This window comes from Stegastes partitus, unplaced genomic scaffold, assembly GCF_000690725.1.
Source record: "Stegastes partitus isolate 25-593 unplaced genomic scaffold, Stegastes_partitus-1.0.2 Scaffold1026, whole genome shotgun sequence".
NCBI lineage: Eukaryota > Metazoa > Chordata > Actinopteri > Pomacentridae > Stegastes > Stegastes partitus.
This window is the reverse complement of record NW_007578757.1, coordinates 21967-36209: the sequence shown is the minus strand read 5'-3', so window position 1 is coordinate 36209 and position 14243 is coordinate 21967. Positions and strand designations below refer to the sequence as shown.

At 41.7% G+C, this 14243-nt stretch overlaps 1 protein-coding gene across 5 annotated transcripts in view; it reads left to right on the top strand.

The window, feature by feature from the left end:
- The window catches only part of trioa (trio Rho guanine nucleotide exchange factor a), a 90088-nt gene that overhangs the window by 56485 nt on the left and 19360 nt on the right, over positions 1-14243 (top strand). For 4 of the 5 annotated variants that reach the window (XM_008295162.1, XM_008295161.1, XM_008295160.1 and 1 more), the window contains exons 16-36: positions 1163-1337; positions 1625-1820; positions 2467-2633; positions 2832-2951; positions 3081-3272; positions 3359-3508; positions 3597-3711; positions 5040-5155; positions 5321-5443; positions 5524-5718; positions 6415-6533; positions 7543-7609; positions 7708-7817; positions 8409-8478; positions 9631-9720; positions 9818-9910; positions 9991-10102; positions 10240-10430; positions 10665-10766; positions 11971-12000; positions 14094-14236. In XM_008295162.1, coding sequence (XP_008293384.1) covers positions 1163-1337; positions 1625-1820; positions 2467-2633; positions 2832-2951; positions 3081-3272; positions 3359-3508; positions 3597-3711; positions 5040-5155; positions 5321-5443; positions 5524-5718; positions 6415-6533; positions 7543-7609; positions 7708-7817; positions 8409-8478; positions 9631-9720; positions 9818-9910; positions 9991-10102; positions 10240-10430; positions 10665-10766; positions 11971-12000; positions 14094-14236 — 2676 coding nt within the window. The remainder of the gene's footprint in view (positions 1-1162; positions 1338-1624; positions 1821-2466; positions 2634-2831; positions 2952-3080; positions 3273-3358; positions 3509-3596; positions 3712-5039; positions 5156-5320; positions 5444-5523; positions 5719-6414; positions 6534-7542; positions 7610-7707; positions 7818-8408; positions 8479-9630; positions 9721-9817; positions 9911-9990; positions 10103-10239; positions 10431-10664; positions 10767-11970; positions 12001-14093; positions 14237-14243) is intronic. The other variant, XM_008295163.1, reaches the window with a different exon arrangement.

The following is a 14243-nucleotide window of genomic DNA, read 5'->3' as shown; positions in this document are numbered from 1 at the left end:
TGTTATATTTATTAAATGTGCATTTATTATAAGTTGAAACACAAACTATGTATGTTTTATGTTAAATCTAAAGACTATGGCTTGATTGACTCAAAGGGGTCATGTTATGCACAAATACTTATACTTTTATTTTGGGGTTTACTAGAATAAACATTATTTTTCCTTCCTGCAGCCCCTCGTCTCAACCTCTGTCTGAAACATTATTTGTTTGAGGCCAAACTAGCTGCTAGGCAACTGTGTTACGCAACTGTTACATGGTGATGTAAATAAGTAACAGAAGAAAAGCCTGGACTTCAAATTGGGTGTTTCAGGAAGCTGAGAAGCAGTGTTTTCTGTGGGACAGAGTAACTCCTTTTGCAGTGGAGTTTTGACTTTACAGGTTTTTTAAGCACACAAAGCTATAACACAATAAAGGAAAGGCAAAACTCCAAGAAACACAATATGGGCTCTTTAAATGCGAGTTTAGAACAGAGGTTATTAGGATGAGCTGTACGTTTTCCCTGCTTTTGTTTGGGGAACATTACAAGACAATATGTTGATATTTGTTATTAGGATTCCACATTATGGTTATACTTTAAAGAATGTGCAAGGGTGGAGTATGAACATTTTTTGATGGTTCATTTAACATATGTTAGACAGCAGACAGTTAAATAATGTTTGAATTTGTCAAAGATTTAATTTAGTTTTCTCAGTGAATGTTACAAAGTTAAAGGACTTTATTGTCCTCCAAGAGGCAGTTTGTGGTGAAGCACATACATATAGACCCATTAAAGCCAAAGTAACAAAAACAATAACGACTTAAATTATCCACTGCAGCCGCCATGAATGCCATCACAGTCCAAACTATTCAATAATGAACCGGAATAAGACAAATTTAACAGAGGACCAATCCACGAAATGTGGTCTTAAAATGTATATTTTTAGGTGATGTTCTGTGTTTATGCTATGTTGTACTTTCCTTCATAATTTAACTGAAATAATGATTAGCACCATTTTTTAATCTAGTGGTTTATCACTGCAGGCTGATGCTATGCAGCAGTTTATAGAGCAGCTACATCCGCTCGGCATCATGCCCAGCAGGATCCTTGTAGCTGTTTTTTTTTTAAAAGTGCGCAGCACTGCATCTCATGACTTATTGCTTAATTGTGTGTTTCTGTTCCAGGGACTCTGCCATCTCCAGCAACAAGACGCCCCACAACAGCTCCATCAACCACATCGAGAGTGTCCTGCAGCAGCTGGATGAAGCTCAGGCGCAGATGGAGGAGCTCTTCCAGGAGAGAAAGATCAAACTGGAGCTCTTCTTGCAGCTCCGCATCTTTGAGAGAGACGCAATTGACGTGAGTCACCCTGGAAGGAGCATTGTTTGTCTTTGTTAGCTGTGTGTGTAGTGTGTGTCTGAGTGTGTGAAAGTCTAATTGAAAATCTTAATGTCAAAAAAGGAGTTTAGAAGAAAACATTAAGTCACAAAAAGTGACTTTGCGATATCAGGAGATATCCTTCATGTGTTGTCAACATCAACATCTCCTTGCACAACACTGACTTAGAGCAGCATCCACAGTGACTTCTCTGTAGTACATCTAAAGACATCATCTTAAAAAAAAAAAAAAAACTTGTCCTTCCTCAGATCATCTCTGACCTGGAGTCGTGGAATGAGGAGCTGACAGGTCAGATGAATGATTTTGACACGGAGGACCTGACGCTGGCTGAGCAGAGGCTGCAGCACCACGCTGACAAGGCCCTGACCATGAACAACCTCACCTTCGATGTCATCCACCAGGGACAGGAGCTGCTGCAATACGTCAACGAAGTCCAGGCCTCTGGTGAGTCCTCTCCCCTTAAACTCTATTGACACTAATGTCCCAACAAGAATATTTCTTGATTATCTTTATTAAATTGAAAATAGATGAGTTTGTGCCAGTTTTTTTTCCTTTAGATTTTCTTGATTTCATTGTTTTCTGCCGTCAAGTGCTGTAAATTAGCAGTGAAGTGATGTTTAAATGTCGCCTGGTAGCCACATCAGACACCAGTCATGATCCAGCTGAGGGTTAAAACAGGATACAGCTTATGTTCACTGTTGCTGCACAGATTTCTGTGTTGCTACATTAGTTTAATATTGATACTGTGTAGGTGTCGCGGGTCAGATTCAGTCAGCGTTTGTGATGAGAGGCACCCACTCACTAACCATAATAACTCACCTGTGATCTCACATGCTAATAGGTGCTCTATGAAACAGCACAAGGAATGGTTACATCATGACACGTGTACTGAACACACAGCAATTGGAGTTAAATGTGCCTTGCAAAATTAATATAAATGTGATGGATTATTAAAGCTGTCAGGGATAAAAGTGTTTGAGGTTAACTGCAGCTTGTGGCAGGCAGAGAATGTTAGAAAGAACTGCAGCTAGCGCAGATACAGTCTGCTGTGTTTGTCCAGACGTAACACAATTGTGTGTCTTCGCTCCAGGTGTGGAGCTGCTGTGCGATCGGGACGTTGACATGGCCACACGGGTTCAGGACTTGCTGGAGTTCCTCCATGAAAAGCAGCAAGAGCTCGACTTAGCAGCCGAGCAGCACCGCAGGCACCTGGAGCAGTGTGTCCAGCTGAGACACCTGCAGGCTGAAGTCAAGCAGGTGAGACTTCCAGTCACATACCTGCAGCAAGGCGCCATCTGCAGGCGGAGGTTTTGTGACTGCAGAACACAAGGATATCTGCAAGTTCTCTACAAAACAATAAGAGCTAAAAGAAAAAATAGATAAAAGGTTAAAATAAAGTCTTGAGATTGATGACATTTGATTACAGCTTTCCTGTGTTTTTTTTTTTTTTTTCAGGTTCTTGGTTGGATTCGCAACGGCGAGTCGATGCTAAACGCTGGTCTAATAACAGCCAGCTCCCTACAGGAAGCCGAACAACTGCAGAGAGAACACGAACAATTTCAGCATGCCATTGAGGTAACACAGTGGTTCATTATTCCATCATCCCGTATTGTTTTCTGTCCAAAGTCTGAAGCAAAATTTGACTTTGATTGCTCAGTTGATAATTCTACTCCCCTTCTTTGTCCATCTCCTCCCTCTCTGCAGAAAACCCACCAGAGTGCCCTGCAGGTTCAGCAGAAGGCGGAGGCTCTGCTCCAGGCCAACCACTATGACATGGACCTGATCAGAGACTGTGCGGAGAGCGTGGCTTCCCACTGGCAGCAGCTCATGCTAAAGATGGAGGACCGACTCAAGCTGGTCAACGCCTCTGTGGCATTCTACAAGACCTCTGAACAGGTAGAAGAACTGAGTCAGTTTGACTGTTTCTGTGATACTCGACAACACATCTCGGTGTGACTGACTGAGTGTGTTTCTCTGCACAGGTGTGCAGTGTGTTGGAAAGCCTGGAGCAAGAGTATAAGAGAGAGGAGGACTGGTGCGGAGGAGCCGACAAACTGGGACCCAACTGTGAAACAGACCACGTCACCCCCATGATCAGTAAGCACCTGGAGCAGAAGGAGGCCTTTCTCAAGGTAACACGCACCAGAAAGTCAAAAGTAAATTGTAACTGTTGAAATTGCATGTTTGATCTCACTATGTGTGTGTTTATGTATCGATCAGGCGTGCACTCTGGCCAGAAGAAACGCTGACGTCTTCCTCAAGTACATGCACAGGAACAGTGTCAACATGCCCGGGATGCTGAGCCACGTCAAAGCACCAGAACAGCAGGTTAAAAGTGAGTATCAGAAAATACACTGAATATTGTCTGAGCTGTAACGTGTTGTGAGGGAGAGTAGATGAAAAATAGTTGCAAAAGTAAGCAGAGAAGTCCAAACACTTGCAAAAGTAGTTGGAATAAATAGCTCAAAGCAGTGAGTTAACATTGACTCAGCTGACACTTGAAGTGATTGTACTATAATTGCAAAGGTGACCAAACCAACCTCAATGGTTCGATTGCAAGGAGACATTATTGTAATAGCATATATTTTGTCTGTGTGTTTTAGTTTAATTCCTATATAAACATCTCAAAAGTAACATTAACACAACAATCAAAAAATTCTGATACTTAATAAAACTGAAAAACCAAACCTAGTTTCAGTTTCGCTGCCACCTCCATCGTAGCAGTATCCTGGTGCAGTGATACACTGCTCCCAGTGCTCTTGCAACACTTGGAACATTTCCTGAAAGCTCTGATGTGAAATTATGTCAAGCACCATCTGCAATGGGCTCTGAATCTCTTAAACTGTGTCAAAATGGCTTTCAACTTGAATTTCAGTTTTGAAAAGAGGAAAAAAAAGTCACAGGGAACCAAATCTGGCGAGTGCAGCAGGTGGGAGTGACGTTTGTGTTGTTGTGACCAAAAAATCCAGGTGTAATCACACAATGTGAACGGATGCACGGTGCAACTGGAGCGCCCAAATGCCATCGCACCACGGTTCAGGTTGTTTCGCTGACTGTTCCCTCCTCAGACGCCTTTAGGACGTTACGGTACAACTATACCTTGACAGTCATACTCTGGGGGACTAATTCCCGGTGAACAACCACATAAATGTTGGAAGACAGCACTGAGCATGTTCCTGGTGTGCTCCTGACCTGATACACTTTGTCTGGTTTTGGACACTGCAGGCTTTTCCACTGTTAAAACTGCTGTTTCTTCTCTCTGTGGTCATCGCAAACCCACATGAAGGTTGGACCGTCCGGCTGCTGACCGACACAGAATGTGATGTTTTCTTTTCTGCTGCAGTTTGAGGTCTATTGTGAAATCACAAATGGGCACCTGCCAGTGGCCACAAAAAGTTGTGTAACAAAGGGTCTCAATGTTGATAGCACGGCGTCATGTGGCCTCCTGACTAGTGTCAGCTACCACTGGAACATGTTGTACATGTAACACAAACAGGCTCACAACTGAAATTATTTAACAGGTGAGCACTTTTTTGATGTTTATGGAGAGGCTACGAAAAAGGGTATACAAGTCCTTTTTATGCATGACCAGTAGGCAGTACTGATTAAATCTGGTGGGTGTCTGAGAGCTGAAAGCCTGTTTTATTTGTTTCTGTTGTGTAGACATCCTCAATGAGCTGTTGCAGAGAGAGAACCGTGTTCTTCACTTCTGGACCATGAGGAAGCGACGGCTGGATCAGTGTCAGCAGTATGTGGTGTTTGAACGCAGCGCCAAACAGGTACATGAAACATTAAGACGTAGTTCAGATTAGAGGCAAAAACAATACATTTTACAAGATGACAAGACAGGAGAAATGTGTAGTAGCTGACAAAATGTAGCAACAAACACATGCACTCTGTATTTTCATGTGATCTGACAGTACGTCCTTTGTGTGTATTTCAAGGCTCTCGAGTGGATCCACGACACCGGGGAGTTTTACCTGTCCACGCATACATCCACCGGCTCGAGTATCCATCACACACAGGAGCTACTGAAGGAGCACGAAGACTTCCACATCACAGCCAAGGTTGGGCTTACGAACACACGCCAATACACATGTGTTAAAGTCTGCATGAAACCTGGACTCACGCCATTCATCTCCTTTAGCAAACCAAGGAGCGCGTGAAGCTGCTGATCCAGCTGGCTGACGGCTTCTGCGAGAAAGGCCACAGTCACGCTGGGGAGATCAAAAAATGGGTGACGGCTGTGGACAAGCGCTACAGAGACTTCTCCCTGCGCATGGACAAGTACCGCTGCAGTTTGGAGAAAGCCCTGGGCATCTCCTCGGACTCCAACAAGGCAGTGAGTGGTCGTGTGTTTTTGTAGGAAGTCGTAGGTGAAGTAAAATCAGCAAGTTTGCTTCTCACTAGCCATGTTTCCTTAATGTATTTTTATGCATTTTGAAGTATCGTGTTTGAAAATGTTAATGGGAACAGCAAAAGTCTGAAATTCAATTTCAGCTAAAACACATTTATGCTCACTTGAGGTTTTGACTTTCTCGAAAACGAGTTAATTGGAGATGGAAACACCTTTTTCGACTACCTGTGATTGAACTCATACAACCAATCAGCTGTTTCTGCTTCGTTTGTTGCCTTCACCTTTAAATAGCGTGAAACGTGACCAATACCAGCAGATAAGAAAGCATTAATACAACTTTCCAGGTTGAAAACAAATTTCTGAAGGCTTGCTTTTCTTGTCAATGGTTTTGTTTGCTGCTTTGAATTCGAGGTTTTGTAACGATTTGCAAACAACCAGATTTGTTTCCGGCTTCTTCCACTCTGTTCATTACAGCCATGTGTCCCGTAGCCTTCACCGCCACCTTCTGATGCCACTGCAAAGTCTAGTTTATTCACCAAAGGAATTCACATTTACATTTTTTTGTGATATTTTTAAAACTTGCCCCAAATTTACTTTACAATTATGTGGAAACATGGCTAGTTTCTGGATCTGTCTACTTAACCCGCTAATCTTTTCCTTTTGCCTGTGTGTGTGTGTCAGAGCAAGGATCTCCAGCTGGACATCATCCCAGCCACAGCTCCAGGGTCAGAGGTCAAGCTGAGGGACGCTGCTGCCCATGAACTGAATGAGGAGAAACGCAAGTCGGCGCGCAGAAAGGAGTATGTCACCAGTTTCTCTTTACACGATACTTTCTGATATCAGAAAAATTGTTGAAAGCGTTTTATAGATGAAGAGCAGTTAAAGAGTTAAAGAATTGCTCGGGCCACTAATTAGCCGAGTGGTTTGCAAATGCCGTCAGCAGTGAGCGTCTGGCTTGATTCCCAGTGAAACCCTCACTGCATGTCCTTCGCTCTCTTTTCCTACTTTATCTGTCTCTCTCTCTCTCCTCTGTCTCTGTATAATAAGGAAAAAATGCTCCAAAAATCTTTAAAAAGGAAAAAAAAAAAAGAGAAAGGGTTGTTCGTTCAGAGCAATTTAGCAAATTAAAACTGCTCTAGGTTGTGCCTAATTAAATTGTTTAGCATTTAGCAGCTAAAAGCTCCACTTCTGAACAGTCTGTGCTTTGCCTACAAACCAAGGAAATAGTGGCCAGTCAGCATTTTCTCTCTTTTTTTTTCCTCCTGCTGGAAAAATGTTTTATTGCCCCAAAGCACAAGTAATTAAATGATTGGCTCAGTGCCCAAAATACACAGCAGAGCAGCCGAGTGTTTACTAAGATGGTCTGCTAGAAGAAGGTCACCCACCAACGTCCTTGTCAACAACAATGTCAACACTGAAGCCCTACTTGCTCAGTAGCTGTAAGTGGTTCTGATTAGGAGAGTTCAATGTCAATTTACATACATAATGGATCTGTGTGCTTTAAACTTCCTCGTCTGCATACAGACACAGCAGTCAGGCTGCACCAGAGAACAAATGACTCTACATGCAGAACAGAGGAAAAGCAGACTGCGTCATTTTATATGAGCAGCACAAATCATGAGCATGATTTCAGTCATTCATGGCTGCTTTATGGCCAAGTTTTATGACCCGTAACTCTTTCATTATTCATTAGTGTAAATGGATGACGCCGACAGGCTGAACGGGAGCTGTTGGCGTACTGATTTATCATTGTGTGAAGGAGGACTGTGCGACAGTTGCTAATTTGTGCGTGTGTATGTGTGTCTCTAGATTCATCATGGCAGAGCTGATTCAGACAGAAAAAGCCTACGTGCGAGACCTGAGGGAGTGCATGGATGTAAGTTCAGCTTGACAGCCCATCACTGTTAACCCGATCCAAAATGTTGGCTGTTGTGGTTGTTTTGTTTTGTTTTTAATCCGTTCTTTACCATGCAGACTTACTTGTGGGAGATGACCAGTGGAGTCGAGGAGATTCCTCCAGGAATCATTAACAAGGAGCACATCATCTTTGGAAACATGCAGGACCTCTATGAATTCCACCACAAGTAAGACACTTGTCTGATTCATGGAGAATTATATATTATGCTCAGCTTGAATATGAGTATAATGGAGTCCTGGCACCCTGATGCACTTCAAATTAAAAGTAAATACAAAAATCACTGCAGACTAGAATAAGTGACAGGTGCATGGGAGAAAAGTTGCCTACTTACCATTTTGTCTTGGTGAAAGAATTGACTTAATAGTCCTGATAACACTAAGAATTTAAATTGATGAACTTTGTTTTTTAACCTTAAGAGCTTTGAGGTTATTTGCATGTTAATATTTACCGTTTTGGGTATATTGAGTCATTCTGTTTCTTGTTGATGCCATTTTTTTAATGGGTTTGAGTAGGTGCCAGGTGATCATCAGCCAAACTAATCCTAATTCTCTGACTGGATGATTCGAGCACTTCCCTTGTGTGTATTTATATACGTTTTTGCAGTGTTGCTATCTGTTTGAGATATTTTCAATAAAAGTAATCATTCAGTCTTAAATCAGTTTAGAATGTTTAGCTTCACCCTTTTCATTTAATAAAGCTAAAAAAGAAGAAACAATTGCTGTTTCCTAAACTTCAGTCTCCTTCCTTGTTTTGTCAGCATCTTTCTCAAAGAGCTGGAAAAATATGAGCAGCTACCAGAGGATGTCGGGCATTGCTTTGTCACATGGGTACGTATCATTTGTTCTGTGGCATCTGCTGTCTGTCCGTGGGCCTCATTAAAACTATCTCGGACCGTATCTGTAAACATTTAGGTTTGTAAATCTGTAGTGTTTCCTGAGTTACCCCCTGAACCCTCAGCAGTTTGTTGTGGACTCATTTTTCAATGGAATGTAAAAATCCTGCACCTCTGAGGAAACAGCAGCACGATGGCTAGAAGCAGAAAGAAGGCAAAAAAAATATTTTGTGCAGTACAACTCAGAGAAAAAGCCAAACATCAGAAAACAGAGAAAAGAAAACGTTCTATCTTTTGACTATGTATTTTGCAAGAAATGAATAAAAATGGAATCACTATGTGCAACATGTTTGCCCACAGGTGTTACCAATACTGGAGTATAAATGCGTGCTCCACGTGCTAGGCCATTTGACTTGACCTGTTTACATATTTAGAGCTTTGCAAACTAGGTGATTTTCACACTACTGTGCACGTAAACTCTAGAGCAGGGGTGTCGAACTCCGGTCCTCGAGGGCCGCAATCCTGCATGTTTTAGATGTTTCCTTCTTCCAACACACTTGATTCAAATGATCAGGATGGTTATCAGGCTTCTGCAGAGCTTGATGATGAGCTGATCAAGAGGGGAAACATCTAAAACGTGCAGGATTGTGACCCTCGACGACCGGAGTTCGACACCCCTGCTCTAGAGAGATCTTTGACCATGCTGAGTACATCTTCAGACAACTTGCTCCTCTGCACACTGTTTTTGAGCCTTGCTGCATTCAGTTCATGGATTAAGGATGTTTGATTTTCCTCACAATCCCTCCTGTCATCTCCTCTCTGCTCTGTGTAAACACAGTCTGCTGTTCAACCCGAAAGGTGTCTGAATTTCTGTTACATGACTGCTGGTCAAGGCTGAGTCACTTCTGTCTGCTCAGTTGTGCTTAAAAATTTTAACACGTACGATGAAGGGATTTTTAAGCTTGATTTGGTTATTTTTCCTCACGAACCTGCATTTGTCGTATGATGTGTTCAAGTACCACTGGGTTAGGCAAGAAATGTTTACATTATAAGCCACAAAGGTAGTAGTAGGTTTTAAGTATGATTGCTTGACAGAAAGTTTATAAACTTTTCACCATCATTATAACTTGTTTCTTTTCTTTTTAAGGCTGATAAGTTCCAGATGTATGTGAACTACTGTAAGAACAAACCTGACTCCACCCAGCTCATATTAGAACATGCTGGGAACTACTTTGACGTGAGTAACACCGTCGCTCATTAAAGTAAAACTGGTTAGTCCATGTCTGTTGCCTACAGTTACATCACTGTGCTTCTCTGTGTGTATTTGATGACAGGAAATTCAACAGCGGCACCGACTGGCCAACTCCATCTCGTCCTATTTGATCAAGCCAGTGCAGAGAATCACCAAGTATCAGCTCCTGCTTAAGGTAAACCTTAGTGCCAAACATCAGTGCTGTGGTTACTGTCTCCATGGTTCCTGTTGTGATGCTTTTGTTGTGTGTTACAGGAACTGCTGACGTGCTGCGAAGAAGGTAAAGGAGAGATCAAGGACGGCCTGGAGGTGATGCTGAGCGTTCCCAAGAAGGCCAACGATGCCATGCACCTCTCCATGCTGGAAGGTGATCGACACACACTACGTCTTATGATTTTGTTGTGAATTCAGAGCAAGCTCGCCTCTTGTCAAATTACTCTAAAATGTTCAAGTCAGTGCATTTTTAAAACTAATTTTCATGATAATGCGTCCTCCTTCCTGCAGGTTTTGATGAAAATATCGAGTCACAAGGCGAGCTCATTCTTCAGGAGTCATTCCAGGTCTGGGATCCAAAGACTCTGATCCGTAAAGGTCGGGAGCGCCACCTCTTCCTCTTTGAGATGTCCCTTGTGTTCAGCAAGGAGGTCAAGGACTCAAATGGCAGGAGCAAATACATCTACAAGAGCAAACTCTTTGTAAGTAGATGACTGTGAAATGTACGTGATTACACTTTCCTCACATGTTTCAGTTTGTGCAAATCAGAATTTGCATTTTTAATGTTTCTTGATGCCTCACATCTTTGAGGATCTGATTACAGACAGTCTCTCAAGAAATTACACTTCATTGTTGAATCTGCCATTCTACTAAAGTGACAATCTGAGCCTTTTCAAAGACATTTTTATTCTCATATTATTATTCTTTCTTGCCAGACGTCAGAGTTGGGGGTGACGGAGCACGTTGAGGGAGACCCCTGTAAGTTTGCTTTATGGGTGGGTCGCACCCCAACCTCAGACAACAAGATTGTGCTCAAGGTAAAACACACTTTTGCTATTCTGCTTCTAAAATGTCCTTTGGGGTTGGACCGATATTGGGTTTTCAAAGGCAGCACTACAAGATCACCAGCGACTCAATGTGTAGCCCTGGAAATTTAAATAATTTAAATTAAAAGTTTGCTGAAAGATTATATAACCAAACAAGCTTCAGTATTTGTGTGTTTACATAACTGATACATCAATATCTGACTGGGAGATGAAGGCCAGTGATGTCCAAATGTAAAACATCATTATCGGTTGAACCCAGTTTTCGTTCCTCTCTTCATATCCAACCCTCTCCTACCTTTCTTCTTCTGTTCTCGTCTTTCCTGTGCTCTCTGGCGTCTTGTCTGATTGCATGAGCGGCTTCAAGGTGGCTGAGAACCTTTCTGTAGTCACTCCTCTTGTCTCCTTGATTTCTTCCTTCTTCTCCTCAGTCTCCCGTCTGTCTCTCTCTGCCAGCCTCCGTCCTCTGGTTAGATTCTGCTATATTCCATCTGTTAACAAACACAGGCACATCTGTATATCTGGGGCTGTGTTTTCTGTGGATGTTTGTATCTCTGATTCTCTATGTGGGCTGACATGCTTCCACCAACGCTGGTGACACTGATTCAGCTCCTGAGCGCCCACAATCCCCCATGCTGGCTCTGTGCCACTTTATGGAAGTGACGAGTAACCATCCTTCTCTTCCAGGGAAAAAAAGATTTTTTTTTTTTTAATGATTTGACAGCCACTGTAGAAATAAGATACATCAATTAATGTATTACAAAATACATTTTTGAGCTCTTTTTTTCAGATATCTCTGTGTGTTTTCTTGTTGAATATTGCCGCAGGTGGATTAAAATTTGTGTCAACCGTTGGAACAGCATGAAGCCAAAACCCTCACACATTCAATACTAAGCGTTACAACTCTGTAATACATGTTGAACACCAAACTAACCAGTGAGAAGCAGTCATGTGATATGTTCATTGTAAATTACGTGTCTCTCATTGCTGACTACACATGTACACACACACACACACACACACATGCAGTTGACATTCATTGCTACACATTTAATTGACCTTCATTACACTGTCAAGGCAAATTATCAGTGTTGTGCATTTCTATCATGTCAAACCATTTTGTCAGCATAAAAAATGTCCTGTACATCTTCTAAAACCAAACCAGTGAAATTCTCTATTTTATATTTTAAATTCAAAGCTAAGTCAGGGATCCAAACATGGAGCGATGGTGAGTACAAACTATCCCACGACACAGCCCTCAACCATTTCCCACAAGTCTGAACCAGAAAGTGTTTCCTCCTTTAAAACAATAGCATAAGAATACTTTATATGGGTATGACCTAGACATGGGACAACAGCGGAAACTCACTGTAGCTCAAATCTGTGGGGCTAAAAGGTTGTAAAATATTCTATGGCAGTGGTTCCTAAACAGCGGTACACAGAACCCAGACGTAGGCCGACTTCAGCAAATGCTGGGTAATGTGTGGAAAGGTTGTGTAAAACCACAACTCATTTGAAAAATAAACACATAAATAAAAAGAATTTAGTGCTACCGTTTAATTTAAATATCAGGAAGTCGACATAAAACTGGTTAACATGTAAGAGCCTAACACTAGGTTAGCTAAAAGTAATGGATGATTAGTTGAACCGACCTGGAACAGTGTCTGTCTTCGTCGCGGTAAAGTTTTAATTTTATGGATGTTTCTGATTGTAGTAGATGTAAATTGAATAGAAAAAGGTGTTCTGTGTCTTTTGCTCTNAAGGCAAATTATCAGTGTTGTGCATTTCTATCATGTCAAACCATTTTGTCAGCATAAAAAATGTCCTGTACATCTTCTAAAACCAAACCAGTGAAATTCTCTATTTTATATTTTAAATTCAAAGCTAAGTCAGGGATCCAAACATGGAGCGATGGTGAGTACAAACTATCCCACGACACAGCCCTCAACCATTTCCCACAAGTCTGAAACAGAAAGTGTTTCCTCCTTTAAAACAATAGCATAAGAATACTTTATATGGGTATGACCTAGACATGGGACAACAGCGGAAACTCACTGTAGCTCAAATCTGTGGGGCTAAAAGGTTGTAAAATATTCTATGGCAGTGGTTCCTAAACAGCGGTACACAGAACCCAGACGTAGGCCGACTTCAGCAAATGCTGGGTAATGTGTGGAAAGGTTGTGTAAAACCACAACTCATTTGAAAAATAAACACATAAATAAAAAGAATTTAGTGCTACCGTTTAATTTAAATATCAGGAAGTCGACATAAAACTGGTTAACATGTAAGAGCCTAACACTAGGTTAGCTAAAAGTAATGGATGATTAGTTGAACCGACCTGGAACAGTGTCTGTCTTCGTCGCGGTAAAGTTTTAATTTTATGGATGTTTCTGATTGTAGTAGATGTAAATTGAATAGAAAAAGGTGTTCTGTGTCTTTTGCTCTCTGTGCTGTGTTTGGACCACCATTGGTGCCGACATGCAGAAAGAGTCTTCCCCAAACTGCTTCTAACAATTCGGTTCAGTTAATATTTGTACCGCATTAAAAGCAACACATAAATGTCAATAGGTCCATCATAGTATAATTGCTGTTTCGACATTTATGGCAAAGTTGACAGTGTGTTCATTCAACCGTGAAGTCGACACATTCAGAGGCTGTCAGATTAATAGAAAGGAGTGCACGTCTGAAAGGGCTTAAAAGTAATGTTAACTTGTAGACTGTTGAAATGGTTATAAATAATGAATAAATGGTTAAAGAACCGATTAAGGTGAGAAGGATAATAAGCTGACAAAGTTGCAGACAGCCTAATGGTTGAAGTCGATGGATAAAGGTATCAGGTGAAAAGTTATGAAAACTGTAGATAAATGGTTAAGATGTCAAACTTCAGCCAGAAGTAGACGTAGTACAAATACAGACTTTGCAAAACTCATCCACACATTGATGGACCTGTTGTTTAAAAATGAGATGATAACAGGATCTACTTTTGTAAACTTATTATGTTCATAGACATCCACTTGAACATTCACGACAGGAAAACACATGTGGAACGTAGCCAGTGTTGCTGAGGAAGTGGTTTTTCATTTGGGAGGAGTCAGGCAGTACGTCTGAGAAACAAAGTTGAGGAACCACTGCTTTAGGGCTTCACAGCCGATGTAAATAAGATTTATGGGGGAAAAAATGCCTTAAGTTAATAAGAGATGAGGGCTGAATTCAGACTTGTGTGAAACACTGAGTGAAACAAGAATTCCAAAAGAAGCTGACTTCATGACAACTCTTAAGTTTTCATCTTCTTGCATTCCCTCCTTTATCGACCGACAACAGGCGTCCAGCATCGAGAACAAGCAAGACTGGATCAAGCACATCAGGGAGGTGATCCAGGAGCGCACCATTCACCTGAGAGGAGCGCTCAAGGAGCCCATACATATTCCCAAAGCAACTACAGCCAAGCACCACAAGGGCCGAAGGTAAACA